At 41.2% G+C, this 16,411-nt stretch overlaps 2 protein-coding genes across 6 annotated transcripts in view; one reads left to right on the forward strand and one right to left on the reverse strand.

The window, feature by feature from the left end:
* POP1 (POP1 homolog, ribonuclease P/MRP subunit) overlaps positions 1-16,411 on the forward strand; it is a 45,061-nt gene that overhangs the window by 3,808 nt on the left and 24,842 nt on the right. For 4 of the 5 annotated variants that reach the window (XM_061171465.1, XM_061171467.1, XM_061171468.1 and 1 more), the window contains exons 2-8: positions 2,246-2,386; positions 3,869-4,036; positions 5,747-5,922; positions 10,341-10,589; positions 14,306-14,393; positions 15,216-15,403; positions 16,093-16,349. In XM_061171465.1, coding sequence (XP_061027448.1) covers positions 2,248-2,386; positions 3,869-4,036; positions 5,747-5,922; positions 10,341-10,589; positions 14,306-14,393; positions 15,216-15,403; positions 16,093-16,349 — 1,265 coding nt within the window. In that variant the 5' untranslated portion in view covers positions 2,246-2,247. Of the gene's footprint in view, positions 1-1,975; positions 1,998-2,245; positions 2,387-3,868; positions 4,037-5,746; positions 5,923-10,340; positions 10,590-14,305; positions 14,394-15,215; positions 15,404-16,092; positions 16,350-16,411 lie in introns of all 5 variants that reach the window. The other variant, XM_061171466.1, reaches the window with a different exon arrangement.
* LOC133077121 (sentrin-specific protease 2-like) lies at positions 7,091-9,046 on the reverse strand. Its single transcript, XM_061171807.1, is given in 1 exon segment — positions 7,091-9,046. A coding segment is annotated over 1 exon segment (1,752 nt). The 3' UTR covers positions 7,091-7,294.

Below are 16,411 nucleotides of genomic sequence, written 5' to 3' on the forward strand. Positions count from 1 at the left end.
GAAGACCCAACACAGCCAAAAATAAATAAATAAATTAATTAATTAAAAAAAAAAAAACCACAAAAAAAAAAACCACAAATGAGTTTAAAAAAAAAAATGTTTTGGGGTGTAGATCTGGTTGTCTTTCATTTAGGTCAAAGCAGAATGGAGTGAGAAAGTGAAATGACATAAGTCTCTGTTATTTCATTTATTATTTAAGAATAAGAGCTACCATAAACTGAGCCCTTAGTTTATGCAAAGCCCCATGATTTGTGTTATGTACATTACCTTATTTAATACTCATAGCAACCTGCTGATTATTCCCATTTATAGAAGGAGAGACCGAAGCTCAAAGAGGGAAAGTAACTTTCCTAAGATTATACAACTAAAAAGTGTTAAGGAAGATAGTGAAGGCTCTTAAACACTATGCCACATAGGTTACTCTTAATTTTGCATGAAGTCTTGCATTGGAAAGGTGGTAAGTGAATGGAAGGTAGTTAATTCAGTGCTACTTATTGGACGTGGTGCAAATCCGGATGTGGCATTTGAAAGTTTGTGCGGGTGTTTTGGTCGGCATAATGATTGGGGTAACACTTCTGCCATTTACTGGGCAGGGGTCAGGGATGTTAGCCATCCTGCAGGGTGTAGTACCTGACTCTGCTTTGCATAAAAGCATCGGCTTCATGGATTTAATATACACTGAATTTTCCAGGAATACAATAAATGAGGCAAGATTGTATTTTTTTTTTAAATTTTGTACTTTACCAAAGAGTGTTTACCAATTTGGGAAATTATGTCGCCAGTGGCATTACTACCTTCTCTTAGAGGTACTAGTACAACACACCGGTACTACTTTGCCTTTGTAGCTGTTGCAGACATGTAATCCTTTTTTTTTTTTTAAATAAATTTATTTATTTATTTTTGGCTGCGTTGGGTCTTCATTGCTGCTCACGGGCTTCTCATTGCGGTGGCTTCTCTTGTTGCAGAGCACGGGCTCTAGGCGCGCAGGCTTCAGTAGTTGTGGCTTGCGGGCTCTAGAGCACAGGCTCGGTAGTTGTGGCCCACAGGCTTAGTTGCTCCACGGCATGTGGCATCTTCCCAGACCAGGGCTCGAACCCGTGTCCCCTGCATTGGCAGGCGGATTCTTAACCACTGCACCACCAGGGAAGCCCCAGACACATAATTCTATGTTTAGGTGTGAGTAAAGACTAGTATTAAAACATTTAAATGCTTGGAGAATAGCTTGGTTCTGCTACTCTGAGCTTCCCAGCCTCCTAGTGTCCCCCTTTTCCTGCAGGACCATTCCCTGTGTCCGACCTCCCTACAGTCAGCAAGGAAAGAGTTAATGACTGTTGCATGGGGGCTTCAGGACCCTTCTCCAGCTCTACAGATTGTGCCCATGCCTGTGTTGGTGCCTGTGTCAGTGATTATCTCTCTGGGTTAAAAATATCTCTATTTCGTAATGCCATCTAGTTATGGTGAAATATTTACATACAGAAAATAGATATTATTTTATTAGAATTACTTTTAGTTCTCCTTTACATCACAATGAGGACACATATTGTAGGACATGCTTTGATAAAAGTTATGTGTCTAGTAGGTTATGTAATTAATGAATTTCATTTAAAAATAGAAAATAGGTGTTCAAACTATTCAGTAAAAGAAAGGGGGCATTGAGTTTGAGAGTTGAGAAACTACTGTGTAATCAGGCTCCACTAGGTTTTTGTCCTTTGTCCTTCTTACTTCAAACTGAAATCTTTTTGCTATTCTAAATTAAAGGTACAGCTGGCCTCATCTCAGCAGCAGAAATGAAAACATCAGTAATTTATGTTCAGTTTTTGGTGAGGTTACCATATCTGAATAGTGTGTCCCGTATTTCATTGATTCATGTGACTCGTTTCACCTAAGAGTTTTGATAAACTGGTTTAGCTCATTTAATTTTTTTACCGTGGCATAGGGATCTTATCTCACACTTCATTTTTCATTCTTCCAACAGACTTTATGCAGTGTCAACACTGGTATGTGACTTAATTATTTGACAGTGCAAAACAAAATTATTTTTTTCTGTTGAATCGGGTTTTGGGTCCTTGCTGTAGATCAATATCGTGATAACGTTTTGATATCATCAATCCAGCTATAATAAATGGAGATTTATTATATTGAAGAATCAAATTTTGAGTCACATGAACATTTATTCATTACATTTATTTTTATTTTTGAAAGGAAGTTCCTTCTCCCTGTACTAAATTTATTACTTTCTTTCCAGAAATGTCTAATGCAAAGGAAAGGAAACATGCCAAGAAAATGAGAAACCAGCCCACCAATGTGACTTTATCCTCTGGCTTTGTGGCTGATAGTGGTGTAAAGTACCATAATGGAGGTGGAAAACCTTTCCAGTCTCAAAAAGGTAAGGTATACATGGTGCTCTCTACACATACTTCCATTTGGATCAGATTGCTCTTGTCAGCTCCTTTTGATAGTCATAATCTAAATGATAAAGGAGTTGAGTTAAAAATAGATACAGTTGACCCTCATTATTTGCAAGTTTTGTATTTGCAAATTCACCTAGTTGCTAAATTTGTAACCCCAAACTTAATACCCATGGCACTTTGACGGTCATTCGCGGAGGTGCAAAGAGTGGGAAAAATTTTGAGTCACCTGACGTGGGTATTCCCAGTGGAGGTTCCCAGTGCCTTCCTGCTTCAGCTTCTTACGGAGATGACCAGAGGAAGAAGACTGGTGGGACAGGGCAGTGTAGTGCAAGAAGCTCCAGCTCTCACCGGGGTTTGAATTCCGATTGTGGGGCAGCCTCAGGCAGGTCACTTAACACTTCTGAACCTCATTTTCTCTTTGTAAAAGAAAGGAAGTAGAATCTACTAGGATGAGTTGCTCTTACGATTTAAGATCATAATCTCTGTGAGATGTATATATACATACATACATAGATACATACTTGTTTTCTCTAGGAGCAGTGGTTCAGTGTTCACTAGTTCAGTGTTGGCTGTGACTTTCTAGAACATAACTGCTGGGAATAATGAGAATTTGCTGTAGGTATTGTAGAGCTGATATATTTTATCTGTACCTTAACAGTTATTATTAAATGACAGTTCTATATTTCCTAAAAGAAATGCAGTGCATTCATCTTATCTGCATTTAACTTGTGTGCTGACTTTAGAACCTTGTAAAGTGATATGAAGGGGATAGCTGTTCATCAGGCAGCAATAGAAAATTGATTCAGATCCAACATTGATGCCCACTGTGCCAAGTGAGAAGCCATAGCACACATTATCTCATTTAAACCTCACAATGACAGACCTTCAACATGTTTCATGATTATAGGGGCTTAATAATTATCACTGCCATGGGAATAAACAGGAAGGCTGTGAAATTCTCTACTGATCTTTCCTTGTATTCATAGAGATATTGTGTTAAAGTCAGAATGGTTTGAATGCCTAGACATTTGTATAGAGACTCTGCTTTTATTTCTTTCTTAGCATAGTGGCTCTCAACTCGAGTGTGCCAGAGAATTATGATGAAAGACTGAATATGCAAAATCATGTGGATTATAATATTTAAGGGAGCTTAGGTGTAAAAGCCACATTGCACTTTTTATATGGAGAAAATTTCCCTCGAATCTGTTATACCCAAGGTTCTTTCATGTGTCACACTGACATGATTAGCTAGCGTGCTGCCTCCTAGCTATGTGACCTTGGGCAAGTCAACTCACCTCCCTGCCTGAGATCCCTCCTCCTTAAGGGGAGGACAGTAATAGCCACTTACAGGGTGGTTGCAGGATTAAAAACCTGATCAGTTTTCACCCAACACTCTAATCCTTTCTCTGATAAAAGTGACGTTTTTCTTTTTGTTTTCTTTTTTGAAAATGTACTAGAGCCTCATTCTGGAACTTCACGACAGCGGCAAACCAGAACGACCCACCATTCACTGGCTGAATCTGATGCGAAGGAGCAGTCTTCCTCCAGGGTAACCTTTAAAAAAAAGGGAGGATGGAAAGCAGGTCCCGAGGGCACTTCTCAGGAGATTCCCAAGTATATAACCGGTAGGTATTTGTACAGAAGCCAAGTTTGATTGTACCCGGAGCTCTGTTTCTCCTGCAGCCAGATTTCTAATGCCTTCTCTCCGCCGGGGCCTTGGCCCTGCCTCCCCGTCTCTCTCCTCCCCTCCGTCCACATGGGCGCGTCTCACCTCCAGCCTGGACTCAGGCCAGCGCCTCCCTGGGCCTGCTAGCTCTCCCTCCTTCGGGCTCCCTCCTCTCTCTTACTGTCTTCTTAGAGGTTCTGATTTGTGAACTGTTCCTTTTTGTCTTAAAGTCATCTCTGCCACCCCCTCCCCCCTTTTTAAAAAATATAAAACACCATCCACACTCCTCAGCACAGCATCTCCAAAGATAAAACCCAATTTAACGCACTCTGAGGGCAACCAAGATCTGTAAGTACCTGTCTCCAGGCCCTTTCCAGTCTCATTTCCCAATACCACCCTTCACGCTCACCCCTCACTACCTGGTAACCCTGTATTCCTTGTACACACCTTAAGCGTGCCTTCTGGTGTTTCTTTATGCCTTCTTGGAGGAATTCACTTAAATTCTCCAGTGCTCTGTTTATTATTCAGAAAAAATAGTCTATTTTTCAATAAAGAAAACTAAAAATAGGTATGGTCACATATTTGTAAAAAAACAGGAAATATTAAGGAAGAAAACCCCTGGAGTCAAAATCATTTAAAATTTTGTTTTTTCTTTGTTTTCTTGTGGGATTATTACACTTAAGAATGGTTGTGATTATATTGCATGTAGCTTTCTATTTTTATTATTTTTTTAATAAATTTATTTATTTTATTTATTTATTTTTGGCTGCATTGGGACTTCGTTGCTGCACACGGGCTTTCTCTAGTTGCGGCGAGCGGGGGCTACTCTTCATTGCGGTGCGCCGGCTTCTCATTGCAGTGGCTTCTCTTGTTGCGGAGCACGGGCTCTAGGCATGTGAGCTTCAGTAGTTGTGGCACATGGGCTCAGTAGTTGTGGCACGCAGGCTCAGTAGTTGTGGTGCATGGGCTTAGTTGCTCCGCAGCACGTGGGATCTTCCTGGACCAGGGCTCAAAGCTGTGTCCCCTGCATTGGCAGGCAGATGCTTAACCACTGTGCCAGCAGGGAAGCCCAGCTCTCTGTTTTAAAAAAACTCTTTTTTACCTTATTTTTTAACTAAATTTTTTCTGATTAGAAAAGTAAAACTGAATCCTTAGTTTCACAATCATATAACACAGAAATAACTACTATTGGTGTTAATCTATTAGAAGTTAGGGTAGTGGGTGAATTGGAAGCTCATGTGCTTCAAATCTGTTTTCCTTCTGAAACCTACCAGGAAAAGTGTCAATTCAAGATCAGTTTTTTTTGTTTTTGTTTTTGTTTTTTTTTAAAGGAACTCCTTTATTTATTTATTTATTTATTTATTTTGGGCTGTGTTGGGTGTTCGTTTCTGTGCGAGGGCTTTCTCTAGTTGCGGCAAGCGGGGGCCACTCTTCATCGCGGTGCGCGGGCCTCTCACTATCGCGGCCTCTCCTGTTGCAGAGCACAGGCTCCAGACGCGCAGGCTCAGTAGTTGTGGCTCACGGGCCTAGTTGCTCTGCGGCATGTGGGATCTTCCCAGACCAGGGCTCGAACCTGTGTCCCCTGCACTGGCAGGCAGATTCCCAACCACTGCGCCACCAGGGAAGCCCCAAGATCAGTTTTTAATGACGGTGGTGTTTTCTTCGACAGCTTCTACTTTTGCTCAAGCTCGAGCTGCTGAAATCAGTGCCATGTTGAAAGCAGTGACCCAGAAATCTTCTAATTCACTGGTTTTCCAGACGCTGCCACGGCACATGAGACGAAGAGCCATGAGTCACAATGTCAAACGCCTTCCTCGACGGTTACAGGAGATTGCCCAGAAAGAGGTATAAGTGTCCTTTAATGTAAATGTTTAGGTTAGTGGTTCTTAAAGGAAATTGAGAAGTATTAACCTAACAGAATTTATTAAAATGAAGACTAAAAAACAGCATGCTCATTTTGCATATTTTTTGGTTTAATCATTATCTTCCCCATCTCCACCTCCACTCCCCTCCAAAATTAGCAGGCTGTTGGATATTACAGCTACTTTTATTTTTTTATTTTTTTTTATTTTTTTTATTTTTTTTATTTTTACCACTGTAAGGTTTTTAATGAACAAAACAGTTAAATACAAATTTCATAGGCAAAATAGACTACTGTATAACTGGCAACCTCAGAGCCGAGTACTAAATTTTCTTGCACAGATTTCAGTGGCGGTGGAATGGGGAAATGTAAATACTAATGAGTACAAAACTTAATTTTGGCTTTATATATAGAAAAAGAAACTTTGAGGAAAATAGCTTTAAACTGAATAGTATCTTTTGAAATACACAGCTCAGGCCAGCCCTTACATATCTGAGGCTTATACTCAGCCAGATCTGGGATGAAAATGAAGATTTAGGGTTTACAGTGACTTCAAATCCAGTTTCAAGAGTAGCCAAGTCACCTCATTTCCAGAAAGGGAAGTCTCTTTAGGATGACCACGACTCTCTTCTGAAGACACTTGGATAGCCAGAGTTCCTTGGCCACAGTTCCACTTTTCCACGACACCGTGCCAATGCTGTAGTGTGGAACTTCCTCTGAAAGGCAACCAGAGCCCTACACCACAGCGCTTCTCCTGGCATTTTCAAGCCTCAAAAGAAAGAAGACCTCCTGCTTCAAGTCGGCAGTTACTGCTCCAGCTAGAGAAGTTAATTAACCCTTCCTCCCCCCACTGCTTTCCCTCCTGATCTTCAGCAGGGAGTAGCAGCTTAACATTCCTTTCAGAAATAAATAGTTCAAATGAGAAATTTAGAGTTAACTTTAAAAGAGCAGCAGAAAGCAGCCACTGCCCATTATGTTTGCAAATGAGTGAGTGAATGAATACACGTGAACAAACACACAGAAAAAACAAATCATAGAATAAATCCTGCATTTCCCACATTCATAGGGAAAAAAAAAAATCTTAAAAAAAGTATTAATTAGCGTTTGTTCTTGTGTGGGTTGACAGTCCAGGGCTCTGAGCAGGCATGGCCTTATAAACAGGGTTGCAAGCAGCCCTCCACACACCAAGTCAGGACTAGGGTGCAGAGAGGGGCCTTCATGCACTTCTAACAGCTCAGTACCTGTGAGAGAACAGAGGTGATGCAGGGACTTTTTAACCCACAATGCATGAGGTATATGGAAACGTCCATCCGTGAAAGAACCACCAGCAGTGGGAGGGACTGCGGCAGGGCGTTCTCACAGCAACTGCTGATGAAGGATTTCCCACACCATCTTCTTCCGGAACAGAGGCATCTGGTGCTGAGTAAATGTGATAGGTTTGTCCCTAGAGATATAATCTGCATATTTACAAGTAAACATTCCACAATCACTCCCATTCAACTGTTGAGGAATCTCATGTGGCTTCATGCTGTAGTGGGTCCACTCTAAAACATTCAGGTCAATATTTCTTTTGGTCTTACTTTCATCCTGTAAATACTGAAGGAGAATCTCACAGATCCTGTGGCCCTTTTGTCCCATAGAATCCAGATATTTAAGACACTTTTTTCTTAGGTCTATCACCACCAGGCTCCAATGTACCTTATGATGAATAGGCACCAGAATAAGTTCCTGTTCAAAGAGATTGACCCCTTTGGTCCATCTTTTCACTGCTTGGTAACCCCCAGACTTTAATTTCGGATAGAAGAAAGTACCGAATGCATAAAGTGCTGGATACCCTTGTTTTTTATTTCTTTCCACCAGGAGATTCATGTAAAAATTAATGACTTCATCATTGAGCCAGTGATAGTTCTTCAAGGTCTGGATATCTCCTCGAGTGATTCGTAATTTGAAAGCACTACTTAGGATCTCATCCTGTGGGCCATGGCCTAGAGCATTACTGATTTCCTTTTCCATGTCCTCTGTAAGTTCAAGAAGATCATCTGTCCTTTTATCCCTCTCTTTGCTTGAGCAATTTTTTTCTTTTGTCTCAAGTATTGACATCTTCCTCCTGAGTAAGCCGTTGCTTCCACTGCCCAGGCGGAATCGGGCTGACACTTCTTCAGATAAGTCAGGTTCCAGCTGGAGTCCCCTCCTACCTTCATTTTCTAGTCTGATTCCAACTGTCTTCTCTGTATCAGAAAGTTTCCCCTTTGAACACCTCTTTTCACTTCTCACTGAACATAGAGGTCCCCTTGTTTCAACAACTCTATATTGTTTTGGAACAAACTGAGTTGTTTTGACTCCATGAATTTGCTCTTGCCCCCAGCCTTTGGTCTTTAATGTGTCCATCTGACTTCTTTGAGAACTATGATGAGTTGAAGTTACAGGAGGAACAGAGTTTCCATGACCACCTTCTTTAAGTTGCTCCAATAACCTTCGGTATTTCTCTCTTTCCTCTTTTTGAACACCCTCCTCCACAGTACAGTGGGGACGCCTCAGACCCTTGCCACCCTCTTCAGAAATCATCTCTGTTACAACCTGTTCCTGAGGCTTCCACGTTAAGGAACTCTCCAGATTGCCTTTGCTATGGCGACGGCCACCTGGTCTTCTATTATAGGCTTCTTAGCTCAAAGTAAAACCAAAGGAAGGCAGGACTCTGCGTGGCTGATCTCGAGTTACTGTCACTCTGATCTTTGGATAGTCACTTATTCCATTAGGAGATTTATTACCCAGTTTCAGCATGTTGTTCCAGGATCCGGAATCTGTCAGTTCAGAAGATGAAGAGTTCGAAAATACCTCTCCTGAAGGGACCACATTCTGTGTTCCATTACAAGCAGAAGTCACTATGGGCTTTGTGGTCAGCTGGAATGGGAATCCAGATAAGCTGGCAGCATTGTAGAGACTGTTTTTCACTTGGTGAATAAAGCAACCTAATCTCGGTCTTTTGGCTGGTATTTCATCAGTGTCCACTGTAGAAAGCAGAGTGAGTCGCTTCTGCCTGGGTCTTGTCTGCCAGTTGGTGCCTTCGATGTCCTGTCGTCCACAGTAGAGGCGTGGACCACTGCCCATCCACTGACCAAGGAGTGGGATTATCCTTAACCCCAAATCCACTACTGCCGGAGCCATTCCCAGACTCAGGAACTCTTCACTGGAGGCCCAGAGGAGAATCTCAAAATCACATGGAGTAACAAGGATACTGAGATTTCTGCCCTTGGTTTGGATAACTTGCACCCATGTACCGCCAGAGGAGCACAACCTCATTGCTTCAGTTTTCACAGGATATCCTAACCGGTTACCCTAATTTTCCAAAAAGAGCTCCTCTACAGCTACTTTTAAATACAGCATTTGGAACCTCTCTCTCTTTATGATGTTAAACAGCTGATGTTCCCCTGCCAGATTTAAAATGAAAATTTGACCTTCTTACCAGATAAGTAATTTTAGCTCTGCACTTTGTGGGTGTGACCAGTTGAGAGTTGGAAGGTTAAAAAAGGCAGCATCAATGCCTAGTATTTGCCTTTTGTCTTTTTTTAATGTTGAAAACTTGAACTTGGATTTAATTTTTTGTTCAAGTCCAATTGTTTTTGGCTTTACCAAAATTCTTGGCTTGGACATTCTATGATTGTCTAACCACCCTATGTCTTTACTAATTGATTCAAAATTTCTTTATCAAGTGCCTTCTGTGTACTGGTATTATGCTGGTGGTGAGGTTAGGGTCCATTAAGGTAAAGTCCTTATTCTTAAGGGGCCCACAAACTAATGGAAAAGAGTTTTTCCCACAAAAGTTTAGCTTAGCTATGGAAGAAATGAAGAATGAAAACTAAACAGGAATTTTGTTCTCTCTAGATTTAATGTGAGGTCTGTTTCCTAGTGATAGCATTTAGCATTTGTCTGTCAGTACCTAAGTGATATGAAATGTGCAGGTTTTCCCCACTTTTATATCTTTGGTCCTAAGTTTTGGGTTTAGTTATATTATTAGATGTTAAAAAACAATAAAAAAATCAACACAAAGCTAGCATTTGATTTATTCTTTCTTGCTTTCTAATATTAATAGCTGCAAATAAGTTTGAGTTACTGTGTTGAACATTTTATAAATATTCTAATCTTCCCAGTCCCCAAAGCTTGCCCAGTTAGTAAGTGATAGAACTGTGTTTCCTTCCTAGGTTTGCCTTTTTCTAAAATCTTCACTCTTTCTGTTGCCTCCTCTGCTTTAATTGGAGAAATCACCAAGTTAAAAAATTAAGCAAACTAATAGAGTCTGTAAGGTACTCCACTTCACCTAAAATTAGCTGTTTGAATTCCTAACGTTTAACTTTGTTTTGACATGGTTACAAACTAGGATCTGCCTGTCTTCTTGAAACTATAGGCAGAGAAAGCAGTTCATCAGAAAAAAGAACACTCAAAAAATAAGTGCCATAAAGCTCGACGATGTCACATAAACCGGATGCTAGAATTTAACCGGAGACAAAAGAAGAACAAATGGCTAGAAACTCACATCTGGCACGCGAAGCGGTTTCACATGGTCAAGAGGTGGGGCTACTGCCTGGGGGAGAGGCCGACTGTCAAGAGCCACAGAGCCTGCTATCGAGCCATGACGAGCCGCTGCCTCCTTCAGGTATGCTTTTCCGATTGCTTTCCCCTTTATTTTCATTTAGACCCTTTCTGATTTAGACTTTTAGACTAGTTCATGGTATGCCAAAGCCCTATCTGAGATTATTCATTTTAAAAATAATTACTGGGCAAGAGGCATTTTGCTAGATGCTGGAGATGAAGCAGCCTAAAGTTATTGGGGCATACTGACATTAATCAAATAATTAGCCAAATATACAATTGTAAGGGAATACTATACAATACCGTGAGCATTCGTAACAGGAATAGGAGTGCTTCCCCATGGAAGTGATGCTTGAGCTGAGCTCTAAGGGATAAGGAAATGGCAGAGTGGGTGAAGGCAGAGGCAGCCAGATAGGAGGGAAGGATTGAAATAAATTCATTGTGATGAAGATGAAGAGAGTGAGAGCAGGGCTAACATAGGGCGAGATTAGTTCTGGAGAATAAGTAGGAACCACATCCTGCAGGGTCTTGTTGGTCATGCTCGGGATTCATTCAACAGTCATTCACCACCACAGATATTTGAGAACCATCTATGTTGGGAAGTTTGTTTTAAACTCTTTGAGAGGACAGTTGGTTTTAGAGCTGCGTAATAGTATTTATTTGGCTGTCCTATCTTCTCCTGCGCCTCCCCCCACCCCATCCCGCCCCCGGTCAGTTGCTAATTCAGTAGCTTTCTCTCTTTTCCAGTAAACGTTTAGAAATTTGTTCTTTGCAGAGGGCCTATCTTTCAATGGCAGAATGGCCTTGGCCAACTTTTTTTTTTTTTTTTCCATTATTAATTTATTTATTTATGGCTGTGTTGGGTCTTCGTTTCTGTGCGAGGGCTTTCTCTAGTTGCGGCAAGCGGGGGCCACTCTTCATCGCGGTGCGCGGGCCTCTGACTATTGAGGCCTCTCTTGTTGCGGGGCACAGGCTCCAGACGCGCAGGCTCAGTAATTGTGGCTCACGGGCCCAGTTGCTCCGCGGCATGTGGGATCTTCCCAGACCAGGGCTCGAACCCGTGTCCCCTGCATTGGCAGGCAGATTCTCAACCACTGCGCCACCAGGGAAGCCCCTTGGCCAACTTTTGAAAGCCGTTAGTATTAGCATCCTCTGCTACCTCTTGAGAGCAATGTAGCAGAATAATCAATACAAGAACCTTAAAAAAAATTGTGGTAAATTAGACATAACAACAGATCTGTCATTTTAACCATTTTTACGTATACAGTTCTGTGGCATTAAGTATATTCACATTGTTGTGTAACTGTCATCACCATCCATCTCTAGAGCTTTTTCATCTCCGAGACCAAAGCTCTGCATCCATTAAACACTAACTCCCCATTCTTCCCTCCACCAGTCGCTGTCAACCACCATTCTACTTTTCATCTTTATGAATCTGACTACTCTAGGTACCTCGTATAAGCAGACTCATACAGTAAGCCAGCTCCTTTTGAGACTGGCTTATTTCACTTAGCATGATGTCTTCAAGATTAATCCATGTTGTATCATTCATCAGTTTCCCTCATTTTTTTTTTTTTTTTTTTTACATTTTATTTATTTTTGGCTGCATTGGGTCTTCCTTGCTGCACACGGGCTTTCTCTAGTTGCGGTGAGCGGGGGCCACTCTTTGTTGCAGTGCACAGGCTTCTCATTGTGGTGGCTTCTCTTGTTGCGGAGCATGGGCTCTAGGCGCTCGGGCTTCAGTAGTTGTGGCACACGGGCTCAGTACTTGTGGCTCGCGGGCTCCAGAGCACAGGCTCAGTAGTTGTGGCACACGGGCTTAGTTGCTCTGCGGCATGTGGAATCTTCCCGGACCAGGGCTCGAACCCGTGTCCCCTGCACTGGCAGTTGGATTCTTAACCACTGCGCCACCAGGGAAGTCCTCCCTCATTTTTAAGGCAGAATAATATTTCATTGTATGTATATACCGCATTTTGTTTATTCATTCATCTGTCAATGGGCACTTGAGCTGCTTCTACCGTTTGGCTATTGTGAATAATGCTGCTATGAACATGGGTGTACAAATATCTCTTCAGTTCCTTGCTTTCAGTTCTTTTGGGTATATACCCAGGAGAGGAATTGCTGGATTATGTGGTAGTTCTATGTTTAATTTTTTTGAGGAACCATCATACTTTTTTCCATAGAGGCTACACTATTTTACATTCCCATCAGCAGTGCACAAGGGCTTCAGTTTCTCCATGTCCTACCAACACTTGTTGTTTTCTGTTTTTTTGATAATTGCCATCCTAATGGGTGTAAACTAAATACAAGAACCTTTTAAGAGCCTTTGATTTGAAGACTCAGCAGCAGAAATCATGGATTATAGTCAAATTCTTCATTTTGACTGTTGAGGAGCCTGGGATCCAGAGAGATGAAGTGACTTGCCTAGGGCTGCACAGCTTGTTGGTGGCCTACCTAGCAAGATAGGCCCTCCCCAGTGCTACATCGGGAGCTGATTCCCCTGGCCTCTGCTTTTTCCACTGTACTCTGTCATCTCTCAAATTTTAAGGCAGACATGTAGTTACTTCTCATTTTGGACAGAATTTTTGCTGAGGTTATCAGATATCTTCTTTACATTTGATTAGTCCTAAGTAATAAAAATAATAGCTAGTAATAACAAATATTTTTGAGTACTTAATTTATGTCTGTTTTAGTACTTTACATGTGTTTACTCACTTAATCCTTACAACAACAGTATGGGGTAAGTTTTACCATTATTTCCATTTTACAAATGAGAAAACTGAGACGTTGAGCAGTTTATCCCCGGCCATACAACTAATGAGTGGTGAAGTTGGGATTTGAGCCCAGGTAGTCTAGTTCCAGAGTTCCACTCTCTTAACCATTATTCTCTGCTGTCACCCAGTTGTACACACTCTGGTGGGGTTCCTCTGCCACTGACAGCTGAGAGTGGATCGCTATTGCTGGGAAGATTTCTGTGTGTGAGTGATAGCATTGATTAATGTGAGTTTGTCAGAGCCTTACCTATAATTTTAGTTTCAGTTGCTGCGTGTACGGAAGTTGCTTGAAGGCGCTATGGCGGAAGGGTTGGTTCGGGGGTCAGTGAGCCTGACTTGAAAGCTAGCTTCTCCACTTACTGATGATATGGCTCTGTTCAAGTAACAGTCTCTGTCTCAGTGTCCTCATCTGTCAAATAAGTTTACGATAGTACCTGGTTCATCAGGTCTTGGGAAGATTAAATGGCAGTCCGTGTAAGGAGTTAGCCCAGTTCTGGCACTCAGTAACCTTCCAGTATCCATTAACCATTATTATAGTTCTTTAATGTAATTGATTTTATTAGCTCAGTCTGAGCTCTCTTCGTCTTATTTAAATTGGTACGGCCTTACTCTGATTGCTCTCAGTTTTCCTTGTACATTGCTTAGTCAAATTTGGGTATCATGGTCGACTGAGCAGTGGAGAAATATGGGATAAACTGCCACGTGTGTCTTTAGGCTCAGTGTTTAGTAATCCTGAGGTCCTGAATTAGGTAACCAAAGGGAGCAACCTTAACATAATTTTGCTGAATTTATTACTGTCTTGCTTATTCTACTCTGTTTTTTTTACTTTAGGTAGGTTTTGGGGAGGGATAATCCGTTACTTAGAGGCAGTAGTTTTTACACCCTACTTCGAACTTATCTGTGAATATGGGATAAAACACATATTTTCTTTCTAAAAAGTAGGACACTGCCACTTACATTTTCAATGGAAATTCAAGTATTTGATTGTATCTCCCTCTTTTTGCAGGATTTATCCTACTACTGTTGTTTGGAGTTGAAGGGCAAAGAGGAAGAAATACTGAAGGCACTTTCTCCAATGTGTAGCATAGACACAGGTAAACTTGTTTCAGAGCTGAGTCTCATTTTATTTTATTCTATTTTTTATAAATTTATTTATTTTTATTTATTTTACTTTTGGCTGCGTTGGGTCTTCGTTGCTGTGTGCCGGCTTTCTGTAGTTGCGGCGAGCGGGGGCTACTCTGCCTTGCGGTGCGCGGGCTTCTCATTGCGGTGGCTTCTCTTGTTGCGGAGCACAGGCTCTAGGTGCGCGGGCTTCAGTAGCTGTGGCACGTGGGCTCACTAGTTGGGGCTCGCGGGCTCTAGAGCTCAGGCTCAGTAGTTGTGGCGTATGGGCTTAGTTGCTCTGTGGTATGTGGGATCTTCCCAGACCAGGGCTTGAACCCGTGTCCCCTGCATTGGCAGGCGGATTCTTAACCACTGCGCCACCAGGGAAGCCCAGAGTCCTATTTTAGTCTTTATATATGTATTCATTTCATGAACAAGTGTCTGCTGTAAGCATTTTGGAATTTAAACATGCTTTACTGAGACAGTTCTTGTTACCAATGACTATGTTCATATAAGGAAAGCTTGGGGTGGCTTTTAAACCATTTCAAATATTGTTGAGTGTAAAGTGAGAGAACCATTATTCTGGTGGAGTGAATTTAGGCAGGAGGAAGCTCAAAACTCATTAAATCATTTACTCAAATATTTGTTGAGAACTTCTTGGGTGGTTTTGATCACTTCTTGATCTAAGCAGTGATCAAAGCCAGCACCTCATCCATCATGGAGATAGACAATAAATAACACTATGGCTATCAGGAACTAATACTGCAGTCTCAGCACTTGAAATCTTAGAATTTTGTTTTTGTTTATGTCAGGATTGACTTTTGCAGCAGTTCACTGTTTGTCTGGAAAGCGCCAAGGTAGTCTCATGCTTTACCGGGCAAATAAATATCCTAGAGAAATGCTGGGTCCTGTGACATTTATTTGGAAGGCTGAGAGGACCCTTGGTGACACTTCTGAGAGCAGGCAGTTGTGGATCTGGCTTCATCCAAGTCTTAAACAGGTATAATCCTTGACAGTATTTCCTCATCACTCTGTTACTGTATTTTTGATTACTGTTGGAAATCAGTGCTATAGAAATTTCAATAGTCTAAAAGTTTGATTGATAGCTTGGTATTTGAATATAAGGAGGATAGTTATGTGAATATTAAGTGGAGCAAATCTTGAGCTGACTTTTAGTAAGCCCTAAGTAGAAGGAGAGATGAAAACCAATCTTATTATGCAAAGGGCTTGAAATGGTGCACTGGGACTAATCCTTCCATCAGCCTGAATTGGTTCATTGGTATTCAGGTGCTTGTGAGAGCCTGTTTGATGATGAGAATCTGTTTTGAGTAATTCTGATGATTTTTTAATACTGCCTTTAGCTTAGCTTTCCTTTTTTAGCATACTCACTGCTTTTATACAGTAGACTGTAAATTTTCTCCAAAATCCTCTTTAAACTAGTTTTAAAAAAAAACTGGTCATAGTATTCATGTTGTTTTCATTAATCTTTGACATTTCGGAGTTCTTTTTTTGTTCTAAGTGCAGAGGAATCAAAAAACCTTTTTGATGATGATAAATTTAGTTTAATTCGTGAAGAATAAAAATGTACATTTTTAAAGGTAGAAAAAATAACATACACTAAACCAGCTTAAGTTCGAAACATATTTAAATTCCAGAGTTTAAAAGTAAAATGTTTGAACATATCCTTAGGATATCTTAGAGGAAATAAAAGCAGCGTGCCAGTGTATGGAACCCACCAAGTCGACTGTCTGCCTCCCTGATCCCCTTCTGACACCACCCCAAGAAAAAAGCCAAAATGACCTGCCCAAAGAGAAAATTGGCAAGAAAAGAAAATGGAAAGATGATGAGGAAAATGCTAAACCAATTAAAAAAATCATCGGTGATGGAACTAGAGATCCACTTCAACCGTATTCTTGGGTCTCTGCGACCACAGGCATTGTAATCAGGTATGGGTTGAATTTGCTCTGAACCTACTGACCGTTTTCAGTGAAGGTGTGCTCTGTTTTTG

Source organism: Eubalaena glacialis, chromosome 17, assembly GCF_028564815.1.
Source record: "Eubalaena glacialis isolate mEubGla1 chromosome 17, mEubGla1.1.hap2.+ XY, whole genome shotgun sequence".
NCBI classification, from domain to species: domain Eukaryota; kingdom Metazoa; phylum Chordata; class Mammalia; order Artiodactyla; family Balaenidae; genus Eubalaena; species Eubalaena glacialis.